The following is a 21752-nucleotide window of genomic DNA, read 5'->3' on the forward strand; positions in this document are numbered from 1 at the left end:
CTGCTAAAAGAACTAACAGATCTGTCCTGGAGGAAGTGCAACCGGAATGCTCCTTGGAAGCGAGAATGGCCAGACTTCATCTCACCTACTTTGGTCATGTTGTCAGAAGGGACCATTCCTTGGAGAAGGATGTCATGCGTGGTATGGTGGAGGGCTGACGAAAGAACCCATTAGCAAGATGGACTGACATGGTGACTGTGACAATGGGCTCAGGTATAGCAAGGATCATGGAGCTGGTGTGGAATAGGGCAGTGCTTCGTTCTGCTGTGCATGGGGTTGCTATGAGTCGGAATCAACTTGACGGCACTTAACAACATTATGCTCTTTGTTTTCTATTTATCTCATCCAATTTTTGTTCTTCTGTCCTTTTCTGTATTCTTTTGTGTTAAATATTTAATTAGTGTTAATTTGTTCATTAGTTAATTAGTGTTTAGATTTTTCTAAATTGTTGATCAAGTTGGTGAATCCCATACTCATTTTTGTGAATTCTCTTTGATACTTTTTTAAAAGCTTATTTCTGCTACTGTCCATGAAGATGGTTATGAAGTTAGCATCAGACTGAATTATATTAAAAGTTCAAACAAGGTAAGTAAGATATTCAGAAGATATTCATTTGAGAATTGTCTAAACTAGTAAATTGTGGCTTACAATTTATAAAAGTATTCTGTCTAATCTATAGAAAGGAGAAGCTTTGGATATTATGAAACTTGACTGTAGGCAAGGAATTTCATACAATTAGGTAATTGAACTAAGGAAGGTGGCTTTCAGGCATGTAAAATTATAGTACATACTCAAAACAAAACAAAACAAAAAAACAACCCAAACTCACTGCCATTAAGCATCGAGTCTATTCTGACTCATAGCGACCTCCTTTGGGTTTCTGAGGTGGTAAATCTTTATGGAAATAGATTGCCCAGTCTCCCTTCCTTCCATGATAGTATATACTAAGAACTAGAATTATCACCTACCCTGTTGGTCCTGTAATTCTCAGGGTAATTAGTACTGATTAAAATCTGATGACATGTCTGTGATACAGTTGATTTTGGGAAAGACTGATAAATTGTTTGCTGATATGTGCCTTGCCTATTTGCCTTATATAAAATAAACTTTGTGGACATGTCTCTCTTGATTTGCCCCTGTATATGGTGGATGGGGCATTGCTGCTAGGCCTATGTGTGATTGATTGATATATGCTGTTTTAATTTTATTGGACAAGAAATCAGAATATGAAAAAGGATGATCAATAGATTGGTAAGTTGGGGGAAAAAGACAAGGAAAGAGAGGGGAGCTGACATTAATTCGGCCGTAGCTGTGTGCCCTGTAAGATTGTATAAAATTAGGATAGATACAGAACTGCAAAAAGGACAAGGAAGTGGCGTCCTCTGACCTCCTCTGACTTCATGAGGGGGAGACAGAATCATCAGCAGCCCAAGGCTTATTCCTTTGAGGCCAGACATGCCACCACCTCTAGCCTTTTTACCGGTTCTGACATCAACCATCCCTCTCATAGCACTTACTACTCTGCTGTGTTCCATAATTCATTGCAATGGCCACACACTCACCAACAATATTCAAGATTATGGGGTTTATTCGGGAATAACAGGTATCAATTCATGTTCAGGACTGCTCTCAGGATACATTTCTTCAATTTGGACAGTTTCCCCTCTGCTATGCCCTCAAGCACATCTCCCGGACTCTTTGCCCCCTCAGCCTGGCCTCTGCCCTGCTCGGGCAAGTGTTACAAAGCTCTTTTTGCTCTGCCAACAGGTGGTACACCCACTCTGCCAGCAAGCTTCCTGCCCAAAGGCACTCAGCTTTCTTGCTCCATGGGCTGGCAAGCCCACTGCTCTATCTTGTACCTCTTGGTTCATCTGTGGTTGTCTCTGCCATTGCTGCCAAGGAGGTCCAGCACAGGGATCTTGGGTCTAAGGATGCACTCCACTCCATCTCTGGCTCTTCTCTCTTGATGGCAGTCAGATCCCCTCTTGTGCCTCTAGAAGGGTCATTTTAAGCCCTGTAGCATAGCAAAAGGAGCTCTGGTAGCATAGTGCCTAAAGCACTTGACTGCTAACCAGAAAGCTGGCAGTACAAACCCTCCAGCCACTCTTGGAAGGAAGGTTGGGCAATCTACTTCCGTAGTGATACTGCCTCGGCAACCCAAGGAGGGGTTGCTATGAGTCGGGGCCAACTTGACGGCACATAACAACAACAACAGCATAGCAAAACTAACCAATCCTCACATTAGAGTCCCATATACCTTATTGGCATGCTCCCACCAGTAATCTGATGGGAGTCACAAAGACTGGCTAGAAAAGTCATACCCAGTAATTCACAGTACCACAGACCAACCCCTTACTTTTCTAGCCATTGTCCCTTTCATACTTCAAAAATTAACATCCCTTTCCCAATCAGTTTAAGAATAAGCACACCCATGAAAGTGTGTAAGCCAGCCACTTTATGCCTTTATCTCCCCACATTTAGATAGCTAATTTCTAAATTGCCCATCCCTATCAATCCAGTGTTATGAAGATACAAGCATGTTCCTTTCTCTGAAGAATCTTCTATTCCAGTTGGAACTTTGAGCATCTGCATCCATACGCAAAGTCCAGTCCAGAGCAAGCCATAAAATTGCAATAACTTAACACCAGCTCAGTGTCAAACATCTTCCTCTTCACTTGGTTAGGTTGTGCTCAGCTCAACCCTAGCCATCCAAGCTAGGCCATGGGTACCACCTGCAAGCTTGGGAATTCAGACTCCTCCCTTCACTTCAGACCAACCAGCCTCTTCTCTCTATCATCCCTAGCCCTCAGGAGCTAGTTCAATGCCAATAGGCTCAGGATTCTACACAACTCGTTGCACTTCAGACCAGCTAGCCCTTGCTCTCATTCCTGTCTTCTGCGGGCCAGGTCAAAGAGTACCAAACATAGCTCATTTCTTCATTGCTGGACCTCCCTTACTTCCACTCATCAAGTGGACCCAGGTGGTCACAAGTGAGCAGCATGCAAGCCTGTTACTCACCAGCTCTCTTTAACTTCTGGTCCTGGAAGGGATTTCACTCATGGGCCATGACTTTCCAGCTTTGTTTCACCCAAAGCCAAACCACTTGCTCAAAATTCAAAAAGCCAAACAGTCAATTTTTTCTCTGCAAGTCCTTCCTTCAAATGCAAATCTGCTGTTCACTCAGCAGTCTTGGGTGGGTCTCAGTGTCTTTTCAAATGCAAATTTCATGATGCTGAAGGTTCTGGGTAGGGCTCAAGTTTTCAGTTTAAACTACCAATATTCTATACCCAGGGCTACTGCATTTGAACCAACAACCTATGTTTCTTCCAGGCAAATTCTAGTTCCCTTTTTAATATGTCCAATCAAGTATTAGCTGAAAGCAGACTTACACACTCTCTATTATCCATATCCAATATTCATTTCTAACATACATTAGGTCAAGAGAACATTCAATATCCATGGTACATTCAGATACACACATAATCCAAAAAACATACCCTTTTTAAAACATTCCAGTTTCATCTCTTCACCTTGACTATCTTCACATTCTGTACTTGTGGTTCTGGACCTTTGGCATTCTTTCCCAAAGTCCTGGCATGCAGTCAACCAGCTCTTTTAATTGGCCTCACTCTTGCCTCAGGCCTTTCTTCCTTCAGCTGCAGCATAAAAAAAATATAATAATAATAAAAAAACAAAAAAAAAACAAAAACCTCACTGCCGTGGAGTCTATTTCAACTCATAGTGACCCCTCCTTGGGTTTCTGAGGAGATGTCTCTACAGAAATAGATTGCCCACTCTTCTTTCTGAGAAGTGACTGGTGGGTTTGAACTACCAGCCTTCTGGTTGGCAATCAAATGCCTTAGGCACTACACCACCAGGTGCAGCATAATATCTCTTATATCCCTTTCTACCATTACAGGTAACAACTAAAATAACCATCTAAGAATCAAATTTCATTTTTCAGGCCTCTGGCTTCTTTCTTTTACAAAGTCCCATGCTTCCATGAGTCTGAAGCCATTGCAGTGGATCCCACTTCTGACACCAACTGCAAAAAGGACAAGGAAGTGGCATCCTCTGACCGCCTTTAACTTCATGAGGAAGAGACACAATCATCAGCAGCCCAAGGCTTATTCCTATGAGGCTAGACATGCCACAACCTCCAGCCTTTTTACCAATTCTGACACCAACCATGCCTCCCACAGTACTCATTATTTCTCTACTGGGTTTTACAATTCATTGTAATGACCACACCGAACTCACAGACAATACTCATAATTAGGGGGTTCATTAGGGAAGTTACAGGTTACAATTCAGGTTCAGTAATGTGCTCAAGATGCAATTCTTTGATCAGGACAGTCTCCCCTCTGCTATGCCCTCAGGCATGACTCCCTGGCCCTTGGCCTCTTGGCTTGGCCTCTGCTCTGCTCAGGTAAGTGTCACAAAGCTCTTTGAGCTCTGTTGATAGGTACACCTAGGTACACCCGCCTCTGCGAGCAAGCCTCCTACCCAAAGGCACTCAGCTTTCTCCATGGGCTGGCAAGCCTGCCACTCTTATCTTATGCTTCTTAGTTCCTCTGTGGTTGTCTCTGCTGGTCATCTTTGCCAGTTATCTCTGCCATCTCTCTTCTGAGGAGGTCCAGCAAACAGGTCTTGGGTCCAAGGATGCACTCCACTCTACTTCTGGTTCTTCTCTCTTGATGGCACTGAGATCCCCTCTTCTGCCTGTAGGAGGGCTCATTTAAACCCACCAGCATAGCAAAACTAACCAATCCTCACATTAGAGTTCCATTCACCTTATTTGCATGGTCCCAGCTCTGATGGTATAATGCCTAAGGCATGTGACTGCTAACCAGAAGGCTGGCAGTTCAAACCCACCAGCCACTCCTTGGAAGGAAGTTGGGCAATTTACTTCTGTAGTGATACCGCTTCAGAAACCCAAGGAGGGGTCACTGTGTGTCGGAGTTGACTTGATGGCAGTGAGTTGGTTTTGGATTTGACCCAGTAATCTGGTGGGAGTCACAAAGACTGGCTAGAAAAGCCATACCAAGTTATTCACTGCACCACAGGACCCTGCCTAACGCAGAAAGGGGGTGGAAATATCAAATGGGATAATGCACATAAAAGTGCTTTGAAACCAATTCAAGCACTAAATGCTGTTTAGAGCAGAGCCTGGGCCAAGGAGATGCTCTCAGGATAAGGGAGGGAGGGAAGGGAGGAAGCAGGACAAGGTGGGAAATTGAGTGAGAATGGATCTTGAGCAAATTCTAGCTTTAGCCTGATCCAGAGGGAGCTCTGGAGCATAAGTAACTCCATCAAGTTGTCCCTGTGTGAGGCAAGGTGAGGAAGAGCCATAACCGCTAGAGCAAGGCAGCACCCACCTACTGAGAGCAGGACCTTGGTGAAGGGTCCAATGTGAGCAGTTTGTAGCTGGATTTGGTATCTTGATCAGGAAAGGAGGACTGGGTGGGGCACTGACAGCATCTATCACAGAATGTCTGTCAAGCAGAAGGGAAAGAATTATCCCCAGCTTGCAAGTCTTCTTCCTTAACCTCTGTGTTTTAGTGTCCAGGAAGTAGCAGGTAGTTGCCCATGGTAGGAGGACAGCCACATAGATATGGAGCAGGATGCCATGCTGAAGAACTAGTCCAGGTGGTTACAGAATTCCATGTCTGGCCCATGTATCTGTCCTCATTTTATAGCACCCATTTTCTCTCATTTTACTTTTACAACATCCTTTTGAGATAGGTCACAGTATTTCCACTCTGCAGGTAAGGAAACCAAGGCTCAGAGAAGTTAAGTAACTTGCTTCTTCCAAGGTCACAAGAAGGTAACAGAAACAGGATTCAAACACTGCAATCTGGAGACTCCCCAGCCTGCTACCTTAAGTCCAGGACAATGAAGGGTTTTAAGCAGGAGAGGGCCACAGTTAGTTATAAATTGTACAAAGGTGACAGACACATATAAGGTAGGCTGGCAGAAATTTGTTGGAAAGCTTTGGAGTGGTCCCCATGTGAGACAAGGGGTCACTACCATAGTGATAAAGAGGAGGGGCCAGACTGAAGTGCTGTTTAAAAGGCAAAATGGACAAAATGTCATGGTGAAGTAAAGGGGATGTCAGGAAGGGTGTCCAGGTTTCAGACTTGACTGGATAGTTAGAGATACTGTTAACAAAAGAGCAGCAGGTGGACAGAGAATTCTTTCTGTTGGGACACAGCAGCCTTATCACTTACAGTGCTTGAATTTTTTCATTGGCCAGAACCATAACTTCAACAAGATGGTGGATTTCAGTGACCACTTTCTAAGCAGTGTTACCGAGGGTGGTAATGGGCTATCCAGCAGCAGATCCAGCGTAGGTGAGTTGTTTCCCTCTGGGAATTTTTAAACAATTGATGGACTTGCAAGGAGAGCAGAAAATTGCTTAAAGTTTGTAAGTCCCACCACACATCTTATGTTCCAGACCTTTTAATCCTCTGGTTTCCCAGAGTCAGGGATGAGATTTTGGAAGTTCTTCACAGGACTTGGGCGGATTCATTTAAGGGTGCTCTATTGAGCCTAAAAACTGTAATCCCTTCTACTTCCCCTCTCCCACTCCCTCTGTTCTTGTAGTGAGGAATATTGCGCCAGAAGTCCTTCCTGCCAGTTTTAAGCACATAGAAATATCTCAAAGTCATCTTGAGTGGCATAGAAGTACAGTAACTCTTTATCTTTGGGGAGTGAGGTGGCATCCTTTTGGACCTCAGCTTTTTGTCATTTCAGTGAGTGACTACAGCCAGAGTACCTCATATACCACTGAAAAAGTCAAGAGGACAAAGAACTTCAAGGCCAAGACACTTCAAGAAAAGAAAGAACAGCTTATAGTATGTACTCCTTGTAGCTATCTTCTTCCACCTGTCTATTTAATGTTTCATTTTCACATTTGTTAATGGAAGAATACTCTCTTATTTTCTGTTTTTTCTCCCTCCCCCCTCTATTTTTCATGATAGTGTATTTTATGGAGGCAGAAGTTTCCCAAATATTTCAAGAGTTTCTGAATCACCTCTGTTTCCTCTGGAGTCAGTTTTATCTGCCCATTTTGGTCATTTTTTGATGTTGGTTTGTCTTAAATATGCAATGATCCTTGGTTGTCTGGTCATGATGACAAATGAAGGAATAGTCTGATTAGTACAGGTGTTTAGCATGTGTGTTCAGATGGGCACATGGCATATGTGAGTGGATAGGACATGCTATTGGGCAGACTTTCCTGGAAGGTGTGTTAGCAAAGAGTAGGGAGAAAGCTGAGGGGTCCCCTAAATTGTCACTGTGGAAGTGGTGGTGGTGCTGTTGGTGTGAAACATTCTAGTATATTTCATTCTTGGATGGAGCTGCCTCCCCTGTATCTGTTAAGATGATCTGGTCTTTGTTCCCCTTCCTTCTTGAGCCCCAGTGCTCTCAGTAGAAACCTTTGCCACACAAACCACATGCTGTCTGAAAAAGAGTTACTGAGATTTAAGTAAGGAGCAAAAGTCTCCTGCTTTTCTTGCATGGGTGAGGAGGGCAGCAGCTATCTTAGCTATAAACCCTTTAATAATACACTCATTCATGAATTCAGCCTGTACCGCAACTGCCCACTTTATCGATTAACTTTGAGCTTATCTAGAAAACACTCATAACTCTGGTATCTTCCCTGGGATTTTCTTTGCCTTGATTTCCATATCAGTCAGATTTCATTTACTCTCAATATTCTCAAAATTCCTGGTCCACTGATGTTACACTTTCACGAGTTTATCAAGTTATTAGAGTTTTTTTTTTTTTTTTTTTTTTTTTTAAAGAAATATACCATGAACACTTTCAATTGGAGCTTTGGAGAATGGAACAGTGGATGCCCTTGTTCAGTCCATCACCTCACTTTTCGTTGGTCCTTTTTGGCTGCAGTATGATGAAAACATGCAATTAGGAACAAGTCCCAAAGCCTGCATCTCCTGGCCTGAGACGGAGATGGGGCACAGTGTCAGTTCTTTTCCTCCACCTTCAGTTATACTAAGGAGCTCTGGTGGTGCAGTAGTTGTTAAAGCGTTGGGCTGCTAACCAAGAGGTCAGCAGTGTGAACCCACCAGCTTCTCCACAGGAGAAGGATGAGGCAATCTGCTTCTATAAAGATTTATAGACTTTGGAACCCTATGGGACAGTTCTGCTCTGCCTTATAGGGTCCCTGTGATTTGGAATTGACTTGATGGCAGTGGCAGTGGCTTTTCAGTTAAGCTAAACACTCAAAGCTTCCTTAGTAATGTCCATCTTAGTTTTCTGACTTGCATTATAATTTCCCTGAGGCAGACTCTATTTTTCATTTTGTTTTTTCCCACCATATATTTTGCATATAATTCACCCAGTGAATTTGGGTGAAAGACCTTAAAATTGTTTGAACTTTTTTTTTCTAAATCTTATTTTGTTGTTATTGAGAATATACACAGCAAAGCATACATCAATTCAATAGTTCCTACATGTACAATTTAATGACATTGATTACATTCCTCAAGTTGTGCAGCCATTCTCACTTTCTTTTTCTGAGTTGTTTCTACCTCATTAACATGAAACTACTGCCCTCTAGAGTTCCTAACTAATGTTTCAAGTTGCTTTTGTCAATTTTATCTCATATAGATAGTTTTTAAAAGAGCAGAATGCTCAAGGTAGACCTTTTTTTACCTGTAAAGCTAAACTGTTGTTTGGTTTTAATATGACTTCAGAGAATATTTTTGGTTTGTAGCTTAAAGATAATTTCAGGGCAGTAATTTCATGGGCTCATCCAACCTCCATGGCTCTATAAAGTTTAGAGTCCATGAGTATTTGAAATTCTGTTCTGCATTTTCTCCATTTTGATCAGGATTCTTATATGGAATCATTGATCAAAATGTTCAATAATGATAGCCAGACACCATCCAATTGTTCATGGAGGCAATTACCAGTATATTAGTATCCTCCTCCTCTTCCTGACTCTCCTTCCTTTGTTGTTCCATGTGAATAGAGATCAATTGTTGTGTCTTGTATGGCTGCTTGCAAGCTTTTAAGACCCCGGGCACTACACAGTGAACTAGGAGGTAGAACAGAAACACTAACACGTTTTAAGCCAATAAACTAGGATGTCCCATGAAACCATGACCCTAAACCTTGAAACTAAAGAACCAAATCCCATGAGATGTTTAGCTGTACATAAGCAGCCTCAGCACCTACTCTTTTTTTTTTCCTGTCATTTTTATAAATATATCTATCACACGACTTTTGCCAATTCACTTTTTTTACGGGTGTATAATTTACTGACAGCAATGAAAATAAGTGGCTGTGTAACCTTTGTTGTTGTTGTTATGTGCCGTTGAGTCGGCCCCGACTCATAGCGACCCCTCCTTGGGTTTCCGAGGCAGTATCACTACGGAAGTAGGATTGCCCAACCTTCCTTCCGAGGAGTGGCTGGTGGGTTTGAACCGCCAGCCGTCTGGTTAGCAGGCAAGTGACTTAGCCACTATGCTACCAGAGCTTAATTAATGTAATTTTTCCATCACCATTAACCAATTTTTTCCCCTCACTCCCACCCCCGGTAACCACTAACAAACTTTGTTCTCTATATATTTTGTCTTTCTTGAGTTTTTATGTAAGTGAGATCATACAGTATTTGTTCTTTTGTGATTGACTTATTTTGCTGAGCATAATGTCTTCTACTCCATCTATAGTGTAGCCAAGAAAAAGAAAAAAAAAAAAAAAACTCATTGCCATTGAGTCGACTTGACTCATTGCGACCCTTCCTTGGGTTTCTGAGGAGGTATCTCTATGGAAGTAGATTGCCCAATCTTCCTTCCAAGGAGTGGCTGGTGGGTTTGAATGGCCTTTTGGTTAGCAGTCAAATGCCTTAGGCACTATTCCACCAGCATGTACCAAGATTTCATTTCTCCTACTGGCTGAGTAGTATTCCATTATATGAATGCACCACATTTTGTTTATCCATTCATCTGTTGATGGGTATATAGGTTGTTTCTACCTTTTGGCTATTGTGAATAGTGATGCAGCAAACACTTATGTACAAGTCTCTGTTTGAGTCTCTGCTTTCAGGTCTTTTGGATGTGTACCTAGGAGTGGAATTGCTAAATCATATGGTAGTTCTATTTTTAGTTTTTTGAGGAACCACCACACTGTTTCCCACAGCTGTATCATATTCCATTCCCACCAGCAATGGATTAGAGTTCCACATTTCCCCACATCCTTGCCTACATTTGTTATTTTCATTTTTTTTTTTTTAAATTGTACTTTATCTTAGCCATCCTAGTGGGAGTGAAATGGTATCTCATTATGGTTTTAATTTGCATCTCTCTGATGGCTAATGATGCTAAGCATCTTTTTATATGTCTGGTGGCCATTTGAATGTCTTCTTTGGTGAAATATCTATTCAGATCACGAAATCTAATTTCATGATTAGATTATTTATATTTTTGTTGCTAAGTTGTCAAAGTTTTATATATTTTAGTTATTAGATTCTTGTTGGATATATAGTTTCTGAAGATATTCTCCAAGTCAGTAACTTGCCTTATCACTTTTTTGGTAAACTCTTTTGATGAACAAAAGTTTTTAATTTTTATGAGGTCCCATTTATTTATTTTGTCTTTTGCTATTTGTGCTTTTGTTGTTTTAACTTTCATTGCTGTGATTCCTAGCACTCTCTACCTTCCTCTAGTTTGAAATACTGTTAATGAATGTAAGAGGAGTGTAGAGTTCCATGAACTTAATAACAACAAACAATTTGAGAGACTCTACCCTCGTACTCTGCATGTGACCTGAATTCCTCTGTTGCTGTGTGTCATTATTTCATTTGCATTTTGGCAATAAGTATCAAAAGCTAAAACAATTCAGTCATTCAGTGATAATTTTGAGCATATATATGCCAAAAAGAAAAAAAAAAAAAAAAAACTCACTACCGTTGAGTTGGATTCGACTTATAGTGACCCCTCCTTGGGTTTCTGAATCAGTATCACTATGGAAGTAGATTGCCCAATCTTCCTTCTGAGGAGTGGCTGGTGGGTTTGAACCTTCAGCTTTCTGGTTAGCAATCAAATGCCTTAGGCACTGTACCATTAGAGCTCCCAAATATATGCTAGGCATGATCTTTTCAAATCTACTGAGAAGCCAGGCCTAGGTTACATGTTTAGAGGCCATAGTTGTAAGAGAGCCTAGAAAACTAATACATAATGTGGGCACTTTCAAAATGTAGGAAGCCTTTTCAAACAGAGTTCTTATCATGGCCATAAGCCATGACAAATAACCACTACAGTGCTTTATAATTGGTTTCTTGTTTATTAAACAAACAAACAAACAAACATTAACTAAAGAGACAAAGGTCTCAGAACTCATGAGGTTGACTTTCTAGAGCATTGTCGTATATGTCCCCAATAAGAAATTAAAATCAGCAGAAATAGGGCCCTCCTAGAACAGTGCCTAGTGGGTTAATGATTAAAGTACTTTGTTCAGGGGCACTCTTCCCTCAAGCAGGGAGACCACAACCTGGATCTGGCATTTTCTTTTGAAATGCTCACAAAGCTTGACCCATATCCTTATCCTCATGGCTTCCCAGGGAGCCAAGGAGGGAGGAGGTATTATTTCTACTTTGGAAACAAGGCAATGGTGGTCCCCTGACCATTCTACACTTAATGCTGGAATCCAGTGGCACGAACATACTAAAAGTAATGTCTCCTGCTTTCTGGATTCCTTCCTTCAGTTTTCTAGCAATCAGTACTTTGAAAGTCTGTATACAACAGTGAATTTAGATTTAATGTGAATATTATCTCATCAAAATAATTTCAAAGCATTTTGAAAATATAAACTATAATAAATTCTTCAGATTTCTAATGATAAGTGTGAGCTTTCTTTCCTTAACAAGAGGTCAGTTTTATTGGTTCACTCCTCAGGTGAGCACAGTTTTGAACTGTCATCTTCAGGCTGACACTGAACATTTTATGGAGTGTTTTAGGATCCATCTGGAGGCTTTGCCTAGAAATATTCACAATAAAACTAGTGTGGGTTTCTTATTGCATCCCTGTCCCTAATAACTTAAAGCAATATCAGTATAGTGTCTTTCCCCAAGGTAGGGCTTCAGAGATCAGCACAATTTACTTTACCAGTTACCAGTTGCCATAGAGTTGAGTCTGATTCATGTCAGAGTAGGGCTGTGCTTCATCGGGTTTTCAATGGCTGATTTTTCAGAAGTAGATTCCTAGATCTTTCTTCAAAGCACCTGTGAGTGGACTCCAATTAGTAGCCCAGCACACTAATTCTTTGCATCATGCAGGGACTCTTCAGATTGATGCTTGCTGTTGGAGACCACACACCTGCACACACACATCCATAAACTCATGCTTGCCTGTCCCTGTGGCTCAGAATACAAATGACAATGTGGCTGTATCCTTGGAAAGGAAACATTTGGGCCTGGACAAGTAAGACTACTTAACTGTAAAACTATTTTGAGACCATGGCAATGACCACATTCTATAATTCTGCAGCCTGAAAACAGACACCTGCTGAAGGAAGTCGGACCTGCAGGGGAAGGAAGAGTCTCTGTAATTGAACAGCTACTTGATGAAGTGAGTGTAACCAAAACATAAGACTCTGAGGATTTTCAGACCTGTGTTGTACCCTCTGCCTTTTCCAGATGGAAGTTTTGTTCACTGTGGTAAAAATCACTGCCATTTAATTTTTAGAAATGTTTGAGAATGAGTTAAATTTGTGATCAAGAGTATTGTATTGTTACTTGTTAATAGTTTTTATAACAAAAAAATAGGTGGAAAAATGGTCCCAAGTAACACGTATGAAGATGGATATAATTCCTGGTCTGTGACCCATGAGACCTCCATGTGTCCTTCACCTGGAAGTTCCTAAAGAAACGAAGTTGTCAGGGATGTCTGTTCCTCCAGATGTGGGGAGCAGAAGCTTTATCACCCAGGTGATTTGGCAGCTCTGTCCATTGTAGGTTGAGTCTTAGGATTTCTCTTAATGGGATGGACTGACACAATAGCCGCAATACACTTGAACATACCAACGATCATGAAGATGGTGCAGGACCAGGCAAGGTTTGTTCTCTTATACACAGGGTCACCGTGAGTCAGAGCTGACTCACTAGCAACTAACAACAGCTTAGGCTTTCTATTTCTCTTCTCCTTTGACTTAAAAACAATTTTGTTCTATAAGAACTTTAACTATTAAGCATAATACATTGTTTGCTACACACAATAGGATTGTGATTAGCTGTTGTTGGGTACAGGCTTTTCTGGTAAACTTTTTCTTTTCCATGTGCTGCAGGGGGCAGATCCCAACTGCAGTGATAATGAAGACCGGCCTGTTATCATCGTGGCTGTTATGAACAAGCACCATGCAGCAATTCCAGTTCTTGTGCAGAGAGGCGCACATGTTGACCAACAGTCAGGACTGTAAGTGAAGGCATTGAAAGGAGAGCTCTAGCCATGTTGCAGGCAGCTAGTAACTCACAGGGCTTTGCTGCAGCAGAATCTGTCTACACATATGCCTGTTCAATTAGAACCGCCTAAGAACCATTTTCCTCCATTTTAACCTTCATAGAGGCTTTTTTGCTTCTAATTTCTAAATTTGAATAAGAGAAAATAATTGACTATTGCTTTGCCAAGTTTAGTGGCCTTTATAAATGATGATTTATTTTGTTAACTTGGAAATTTACACTGGTATGGAGCAGGCAAACCTTTAGTTCTTTAGATGTTAAGAAACATTTTCACCGTGATCTGAACTGTTAGGATGTATACTAAGAGAAGAGAGGCTCCAGTTTTTTCCTGTGGAAATAGGCCCATGAAGTTAATGTAGACAAAAAACATTACATAGTCATTTCTGGGTTGTAGTGCCATTGGGGAGGAGGCTGGTACATCTGAGTTCGCCACCATTTCTTCATGCCTGGGTTCCCAAGTTGACAGACAGACAGAGAGACACCAGTCATGTTAGATGTTTTGATTCGTACTTTTGTAGTGTTGGCTTGGTCTTGCTTCAGGACCTCCTCTCCCAGACTTGTGATTTTTATTTTGCAAATAGCTTTGGTAACCTAAGGTGGAAAGTTCCTAAGTATGGATCATTCAGGTTTAAGGTGAAAAACTGCCTGTATCCTGCTGAACAAGTTGTTGAAATAGTCTTCCAGTGATATGGCAGATATTTGGCATGACTGCAAGTAACTATTACTAAGACAGGGTCGTGCCGGGCCAGTGAGAGGTGCTGAATATGTCTGCACTGCAGTGGCCAGAATTTAGATAACTTTACTTCTATTTTTCGCTGTTTTGAAATTTTCTCTCGAGTTTTTATTAAAAATAAATACTTGTTAATTTTTCACTTCCTCCCCTTAGTTACCTCTTCCCTGTGTCCTTCCCTCCCATGTGCGCCTGCTCCCTGAGCTATCTCCCTGTACATGCACAGCCCTTCCATTCTCCCATGATTGATCTCTCCAAGGAGTGTATCTTGCTAATATAAATGTTAACCTCATATGCCTGTCATTTGTTTGGCTGGAAGCCACAGGAGTGGGTTCAATTCCAATTCCAGACCTGAAGGGCAGCTAGGGGCCATAGTCTCAGGGGTTCCACCAGGCTCTATCAGGCCAGCAAACCTGATCCTCCCCCTTTTTTTTAATGATTTTGAGTTTTGTTCCACACTATTCTCCCACTCTATCCAAGACCTCCTGCTTAGATCCCCCTCTGAGTAGTTGACAGTGGTAGTCAGGCACCATCTAGTTCTTCTGGTCTCATAGTCATGTAGTCTGAGGATCGCATGGTGTACCAGTCACTTGGACTAATTGTTTCCATGTGTCCTTGGTTTTATTTATTCTTTTTTGCGGATGAGGAGAGACCCATTGTTGCATCTAGATGACCACACATAAGCTTTTAAGATCCCAGTCACTACTCGCCAAAGTAGATGTGGAACAATGTTTTTGTGTAGTATGTTATGCCAGTTGAGCTTGTTGTCCTCTATGACTATGGTCCTGAGCACACAGGTACAAGTACTCACTTCCTCTGAGTAGCTGGCTGTGGCCAAGAGGTGACCACAACTTTGTTCCTTGTCAGACAAGCTTTTCTGATAGCATTTGTGCTTGATGCAAAAATCCCTTGAACATATTTTGAATTGATTCATAAGTATGATGAATCCTGCCTTCATGAAAAGTCCAGCTAAGAGGATGAAGCTACTCAAGACATTAAACAGATCCCTGTCTTGCTTTGATATTCTTCATTTTCCATATTCGCTTCATCACCGCTCTATAAGTTTACATATATCCACATGTGATTCAATGCATTTCTACAAATCTAACATTGTGGTAAGCCAGCCCTGGGACCAATGGAAGGTGAGAGTTTGTATGCATGGAGTGCCCAGAGGGCAGGCCGGGTAAGGGAACAGAGTGGGAAGACCAGGAAATGCAGTTTGGAACAGCGGAGGGAGACAAACTTGTCTGTCATTTTGTCATACTGTGGTGGCTCGAGTGTCACTAAGCTGGAGGCTATTCCACCAGTGTTTCAACTGCCATCAGGGTTACCGATGGTAGACAGATTTTGGTGGAGCTTCCAGACTGACAGGCTTGGAAGAAGGAAGAGGCCATCTACTTCTCAAAGATTTGGCCAGAATAATGCTAATTCATAGTTGGCAGAATTATAAATATCAGTAAAACACTGTCTATTGCTGGAAAACTTTATGAATAGCCCTGAAACATTGTGTGATACAGTGCCAGAAGATGAGCCCCTCAGATTAGAAGTCTCTCAAAACACAACTGGAAAAGAGTGGCCTCCTCAGAGTAGAGCTGACCTTAATGATGTGAAGCTTTTGGGACCCCCATTTGCTGATGTGGCACATCTCAAGATGAGAAGAAACATCTGCAAACATCCATTAATAATCAGAACATGGAGTGTATGAAGCATGATTCTAGGAAAATTGGAAGTTGTCAAAAATGAAATAGAATGCATAAAGATCAATCTCCTAGGCATTAGTGAGCTGAAATGGACTGGTCTTGGCCATTTTGAATCAGATGATCATATGATCTACTATGCTGGGAATGACAAATTGAAGAGGAATGGCATAGCATTCATCATCACAAAGAATGTATCAAGATCTATCCTGAAATACAGTGCTATCAGTGATAGGATAATATCCATATGCCTACAAGGAAGACCAATTAATACTACTGTTACTCAAATTTATGCACCAACCACCAAAGCCAAAGATGAGGAAATTGAAGATATTTTACCAACTTCTGCAGTCTAAAATTGACCAAACATACAATCAAGATGTGCTAATTATCACTGGTGATTGGAATGCAAAAGTTGGAAACAAGGAAGAATCACCGGTAGTTGGAAAATATGGCCTTGGTGATAGAAATAATGCTGGAGATCGCATGATAGAATGTTCCAAGACCAATGACTTATTCATTTCAAATACCTTTTTTCAACAACACAAATGGTGGCTATACACATGGGCTTCATCAGATGGAATACACAGGAATCATATGAACTACATCTGTGACAAGAAGTGATGGAGAAGCTCAGTATCTTCAGCCAGAACCAGTCCAGGAGCTGATTGTGGAACAGACCATCAACTGCTCATATGCAAGTTCAAGTTGAAGCTGAAGACAATTAAAACAAGACCATGAGAGCCAAAATATGACCTTGATTATATCCCTCCTGTATTTAGAGACCATCTAAAAAACAGATTTGATGCACTGAACACCAGTGACTGAAAACCAGAGGACTTGTAGGATGACATCAAGGACATTATCCATGAAGAAAGCCAAACCCTCACTGCTGTAGAGTCGATTGCAACTCATAGCAACCCCTCCTTGGGGTTTCTGAGGTGGTATCTCTACAGAAGTAGGTTGCCCAGTCTTCCTTCTGTAGAGTGCCTAGTGGACTTGAACCACCAGCTTTCTGGTTAGCAGTCAAATGTCTAAAGGTCATTAAAAAGACAGGAAAGTAAGAAAAGACCAAAATGGATGTCAGAAGAGACTCTGAAACTTGCCTTTGAATGAAGAGTAGCTAAAGCAAACGGAAGACTGGACAGGATAAAAGAACTCAACAGAAGATTTCAAAGAGCAGCTCGAGAAGACAGAGTCAATTATCATAATGAAATGTGCAAAGACCAGTAGTTAGAAAACTAAAGCAGAAGAACACGTTCAGCATTTCTCAAGCTGAAAGAACTGAGTAAAAATTTAAGCTTCAAATTGCAATATTTAGAGATTCCAGGGGCAATATGTTGAATGATGCAGGAAACATCAAAAGAAGATGGATGGAATAGAGAGAGTCACTATACCAAATAGAATTGATAAATGATTATCCATTTCAGGAGGTGCCATATCAAAGCAACACCGAAGGAATTGGTGAAAAACAAGGCTCTGGGAACTGACAGAATATCCATTGAGATGTTTCAACAAATGGATTCTGCGCTAGAGGCACTTACTCGGCTATGTCAAGAGATTTGGAAGATAGCTACCTGGCCAACTGACTGGAAGAGATCCATATTTGTACCCCTTCCAAAGAAAGGTGATCGCATGGAATGAGGAAATTGTCAAACAATATCATTGATATCACATGCAAGTAAAATCTTACTGAAGATAATTAAAAAATGATTGCAGCAGTATATTGACAGAGAACTTTGAGAGGTGCAAGCTGGATTCGGAAGGGGACATGGAGTAAGGAATATCATAGCTGGTATCAGATGGATCTTGGCTCAAAGCAAAGAATACCAGAAAGATGTTTACTTGTGTTTCATTGACTATGCAAAGGCATTTAATTGTGTGGATCATAACAAATTGTGGATAACATTGAGAAGAATGGTAATTCCAGAACACTTAATTGTACTCATGAGGAACCTGTACATAGACCAGGAGGCTGTTGTCTGAACAGAACAAGGGGATACTGCATGGTTTAAAATCAGAAAGAGTGTGTCAGGTGAGAAGCTGGACTATATGAAGAATGTGACATCAGGATTGGAGGAAGACTCATTAACAACCTGCAATACCCTGATGACACAACTTTGCTTGCTGAAAATGAGGATGACTTGGAGCATTTACTGATGAAGATTAGGGACTGTAGTCTGCAGTATGGATTACACCTCAATATAAAGAAAACAAAAATCCTCACAACTGGGTCAATAAGCAGCATCATGGTGAATGGAGAAAATATTGAAGTTGGCACAGACTTCATATTATTTGGTTCTACAATCAACACCAATGGAAGCAGCAGTCAGGACATCAAAAAAATGTATCGCATTGGGCAAATCTGTTGCAAAAGACCTCTTTCAAGTGCTGAAGAGCAAAGATATCTCCTTGAAGACCAAGATGTGCCTAACCCAAGCCATGGTATTTTCAATTACCTCATATGCCTGTGAGAGCTTGACAATGAATAAGGAAGACTGAAGAAGAGTTGATGCCTTTGAATTATGGCATTGGTGAAGAATGCTGAATGTACCGTGGACTGCTAAAAGAACTAACAAATCTGTCCTTGAAGAGGTACAGTGAGAATGCTCCTTGGAAGCAAGAATAGGCAGACTTCATCTCACCTACTTTGGTCATGTTGTCAGAAGGGACCATTCTCTGGAGAACAATGTCATGCTTGGTAAAGTGAAGGGTCAAGAAAAAAGGGGAAGGCCCTCAACAAGATAGATTGACACAGTGGCTGCAGCAATGGGCTCAGGTGTAGTAGGGATCATGAGGCTGCACAGGACTGGGCAGTGTTTCATTCTGTTGTGCCTAGGATCACTATGAGTTGGAGATGACTCAATGGCACCTAACAACAACAACAACATTGCAGTTATACCCATCTGCCCACTTTGTGCATAATAGCCTCCCAGTGCATTATCACAGTCATTATTAGCAGTATCTAGCTCACATGTGTGTGGATGGAGGGAAAGCTGGACTGGAAGCTCTCCTGCAAAAGAGAACACAGAGATCTGATCTTCCTTTTCAGTGTGTGCCAATAGATGAAAGTTAATTTTTCCACTTCTTAGCCAAATTCTGCTCAGTCTGGTTTATATCTGTTTCAAGTGTTTAGACCTGGGTTAACCTGGCCTCTTCTCCACAGCTGGGCCTCTGTAATTCAGACACATGACCTGATGCCTCCATCCATCTTCTTGCAAAGCCATCAAGAGGGCTGGCATTCCTGTACAAGGGGCTCAAAGAGTTGTTCCTTCACAAACACGGATTGCAATGCTCTCTCCTACCCCAGAAATTCAAGCCAGATTCAGAAGAGGATGGGGAATGGGATATCATTGCTGATGTCAGATAGATCTTGGCTGAAAGCAGAGAATACCAGAAATATGTTTACCTGTGTTTTATTGATTATGCTAAGGAATTTGGCTGTGCAGATTATAACAAATTATGGATAATATCATGAAGAGTAGGAATTCCAGAATACTTAATTGTGCTCATGTGGAACCTGTACATAGACCAAGAGGCAGTCATTTAAACAGAACAAGGGGATCTGCACGGTTTAAAATCAGGAAAGGTGTGTGTAAGAATTATATCTTTTCATCATACTTATTCAGTCTGTATGCTGAGCAAATATTCTGAGAAGCTGGACTGCATGAAGAAGATAGTATCAGGATTGGAGTAGGACTAATTAATGACCTGTGAGATGGCAATGACACAACTTTGATTTCTGAAAGCAAAGAGAGCTTGAAACATGTAGTAATGAAGATCAAAGACTGCAGTCTTCAGTATGGATTACATCTCTACATAAAGAAAATAAAAGTCCTCATAACTGGACCAATAAGCAACATCACAATAAATGCAGAAAAGACTGAAATTGTCAGGGGTTTCATTTTGCTTGGATCCATGAGTAAAATGTACATAGACCAAGAACAGAATTAATTTTCTGGAATTCCCATTTTTTACAATGTTATCCATAATTTATTATGATCCACACAGTTGTATGCCTTTAGATAGTCAATAAAACTGCTGCCCATGGAAGCAGTAGTCAAGCGTTATATTGGGAAAATCTGCTGCAAAACATCTCTTTAAAATATTAAAAGGAAAAGATGTCACTTTGAAGACTAAGGTGCATCTGACCTAAGCCATGGAATTTTCAAATGTCTCATGCATACAAAAGATGGACAATGAATGAGAAAAACCAAAGAAGAATTGATGCCTTTGAAGTATGGTGTTGGTGAAGAATGTGGCATCAGAATTGGAGGAAGACTCATTAACAACCTGTGATACCCTGATGACACATCTTTGCTTGCTGAAAATGAGGATGACTTGGAGCATTTACTGATGAAGATTAGGGACTGTAGTCTGCAGTATGGATTACACCTTATTATAAAGAAAACAAAAATCCTCACAACTGGGTCAATAAGCAGCATCATGGTTAATGGAGAAAAGATTGAAGTTATCACAGACTTCATATTATTTGGTTATATTGAGTATACCATGGAGTGCCAGAAAAATAAACAAATTTGTCTTGGTTGAGTTATAGCCAGAATGGTCCTTAGAAGAAAGGGTGGCAAGACTTCAGTTCTTGTAATTTGGTCATGTTGTCAGGAGGGACCAGTCTCTGGAGAAGGATATCATGCTTGGTGTGGTAGCTAACTTGTTTGGGTTGTGGTTTTGAGTGCCTTGGAAGCTGGTTGTAGTTATTCCCCATGATGGGTTTGTAATCACCTCCATGGTGGAATCTGCTGTTAGCAGCCATTTAGTTGCCTTTGGGGTGTGGCCTGCTTCTAGTATATAAGGAGAAGCATTGATTAAATTTGTAGCTTTTTGACACATTTGGATCATGTGTTTGGCTGAGTCTTCATCTGTAGTTCCTGAACTTGAACCAGTGGCCTTCCATGTTGCCTGCTGATCTTGGGATTGTGCCATTTTACCTGTCAATCTTTGGTTCATCAGCCTCAGCAGCCAGTAGCTGAGTGAGTCAGAAGAAGCCTCCAACTCCAGTGGGCCTGGAACAAGAGGCAGAGCTGGAGCCCAAGGTTGAGGAGCTTGCCTCCTAAACTGTGAAAGAATAAATTACTTTCAGTTAAAGCCATCTACCTGTGGTATTTTGTTAGCAGTACTGGAGAACCAAGACACTTGATAGATAGTCAGCAAAAATAGGAAGACCCTCAAGGAGAGGGGAAATAGAAGCCAGAGGGGATGCCAGAATAGAGCAACAGCCAGGGATTCAGGTAAGGGGAGCAATCCAGGCCCCACCCCCACCAGCCAGGAAAGAGAAGCCAGGGGGACAACAGAGCAGAGTAGCAGCCAAGCATCCAGGTAAGGGGAGGGAGCCAGACCCCAACCCACGAGCCAGGAAAGTGGGGGAAAGACAAGCCAGGGGGACAACAGAGCAGAGCAGCTGCAGGGTAAGGGGAGGGAAGAGAGGTTTCAAACAACTAAGCTAGACAAACTTGTCTGTCAGTTTGTTGTACTATTGTGGCTTGTGTGTTGCTGTGAGGCTTGAGGCTGTGCCACTGGTGTTTCAAGTGCTGGCAGGGTTGCACATGGTGCACAGGTTTCAGTGCAGTTTACAGACTGAGACAGACTAGGAAGAAGAAAGAGGCCATCCACTTCTCAAAGACTTGGCCGGGGAAAACCTTATGAATAACAGAGAAACACTCTCTGATACATTAACACACACCTTTATGAATAGCCCAGAAACATTATCCGATACAATGCAGGAGAACCAGCCCCTTAGGTCAGAAGGCTTTCAAAATATGACTAGGAAAGAGCTGCTTCATCAAAGTAGGACCAATCTTACTGATATGGATAAAGTAAAGCTTTC

General features: G+C 41.4%; 1 protein-coding gene across 1 annotated transcript in view; it reads left to right on the forward strand.

Annotated features, from left to right (window-relative positions):
• The window catches only part of DZANK1 (double zinc ribbon and ankyrin repeat domains 1), a 262593-nt gene that overhangs the window by 217135 nt on the left and 23706 nt on the right, over positions 1–21752 (forward strand). The window contains exons 13-17 of the mRNA XM_007948222.1: positions 511–585; positions 6257–6353; positions 6757–6857; positions 12513–12593; positions 13309–13436. Coding sequence (XP_007946413.1) covers positions 511–585; positions 6257–6353; positions 6757–6857; positions 12513–12593; positions 13309–13436 — 482 coding nt within the window. The remainder of the gene's footprint in view (positions 1–510; positions 586–6256; positions 6354–6756; positions 6858–12512; positions 12594–13308; positions 13437–21752) is intronic.

The sequence above is a fragment of the Orycteropus afer genome, unplaced genomic scaffold, assembly GCF_000298275.1.
Source record: "Orycteropus afer afer isolate SDZICR_OR568_19922 unplaced genomic scaffold, OryAfe1.0 scaffold00208, whole genome shotgun sequence".
Taxonomy (NCBI): domain Eukaryota; kingdom Metazoa; phylum Chordata; class Mammalia; order Tubulidentata; family Orycteropodidae; genus Orycteropus; species Orycteropus afer.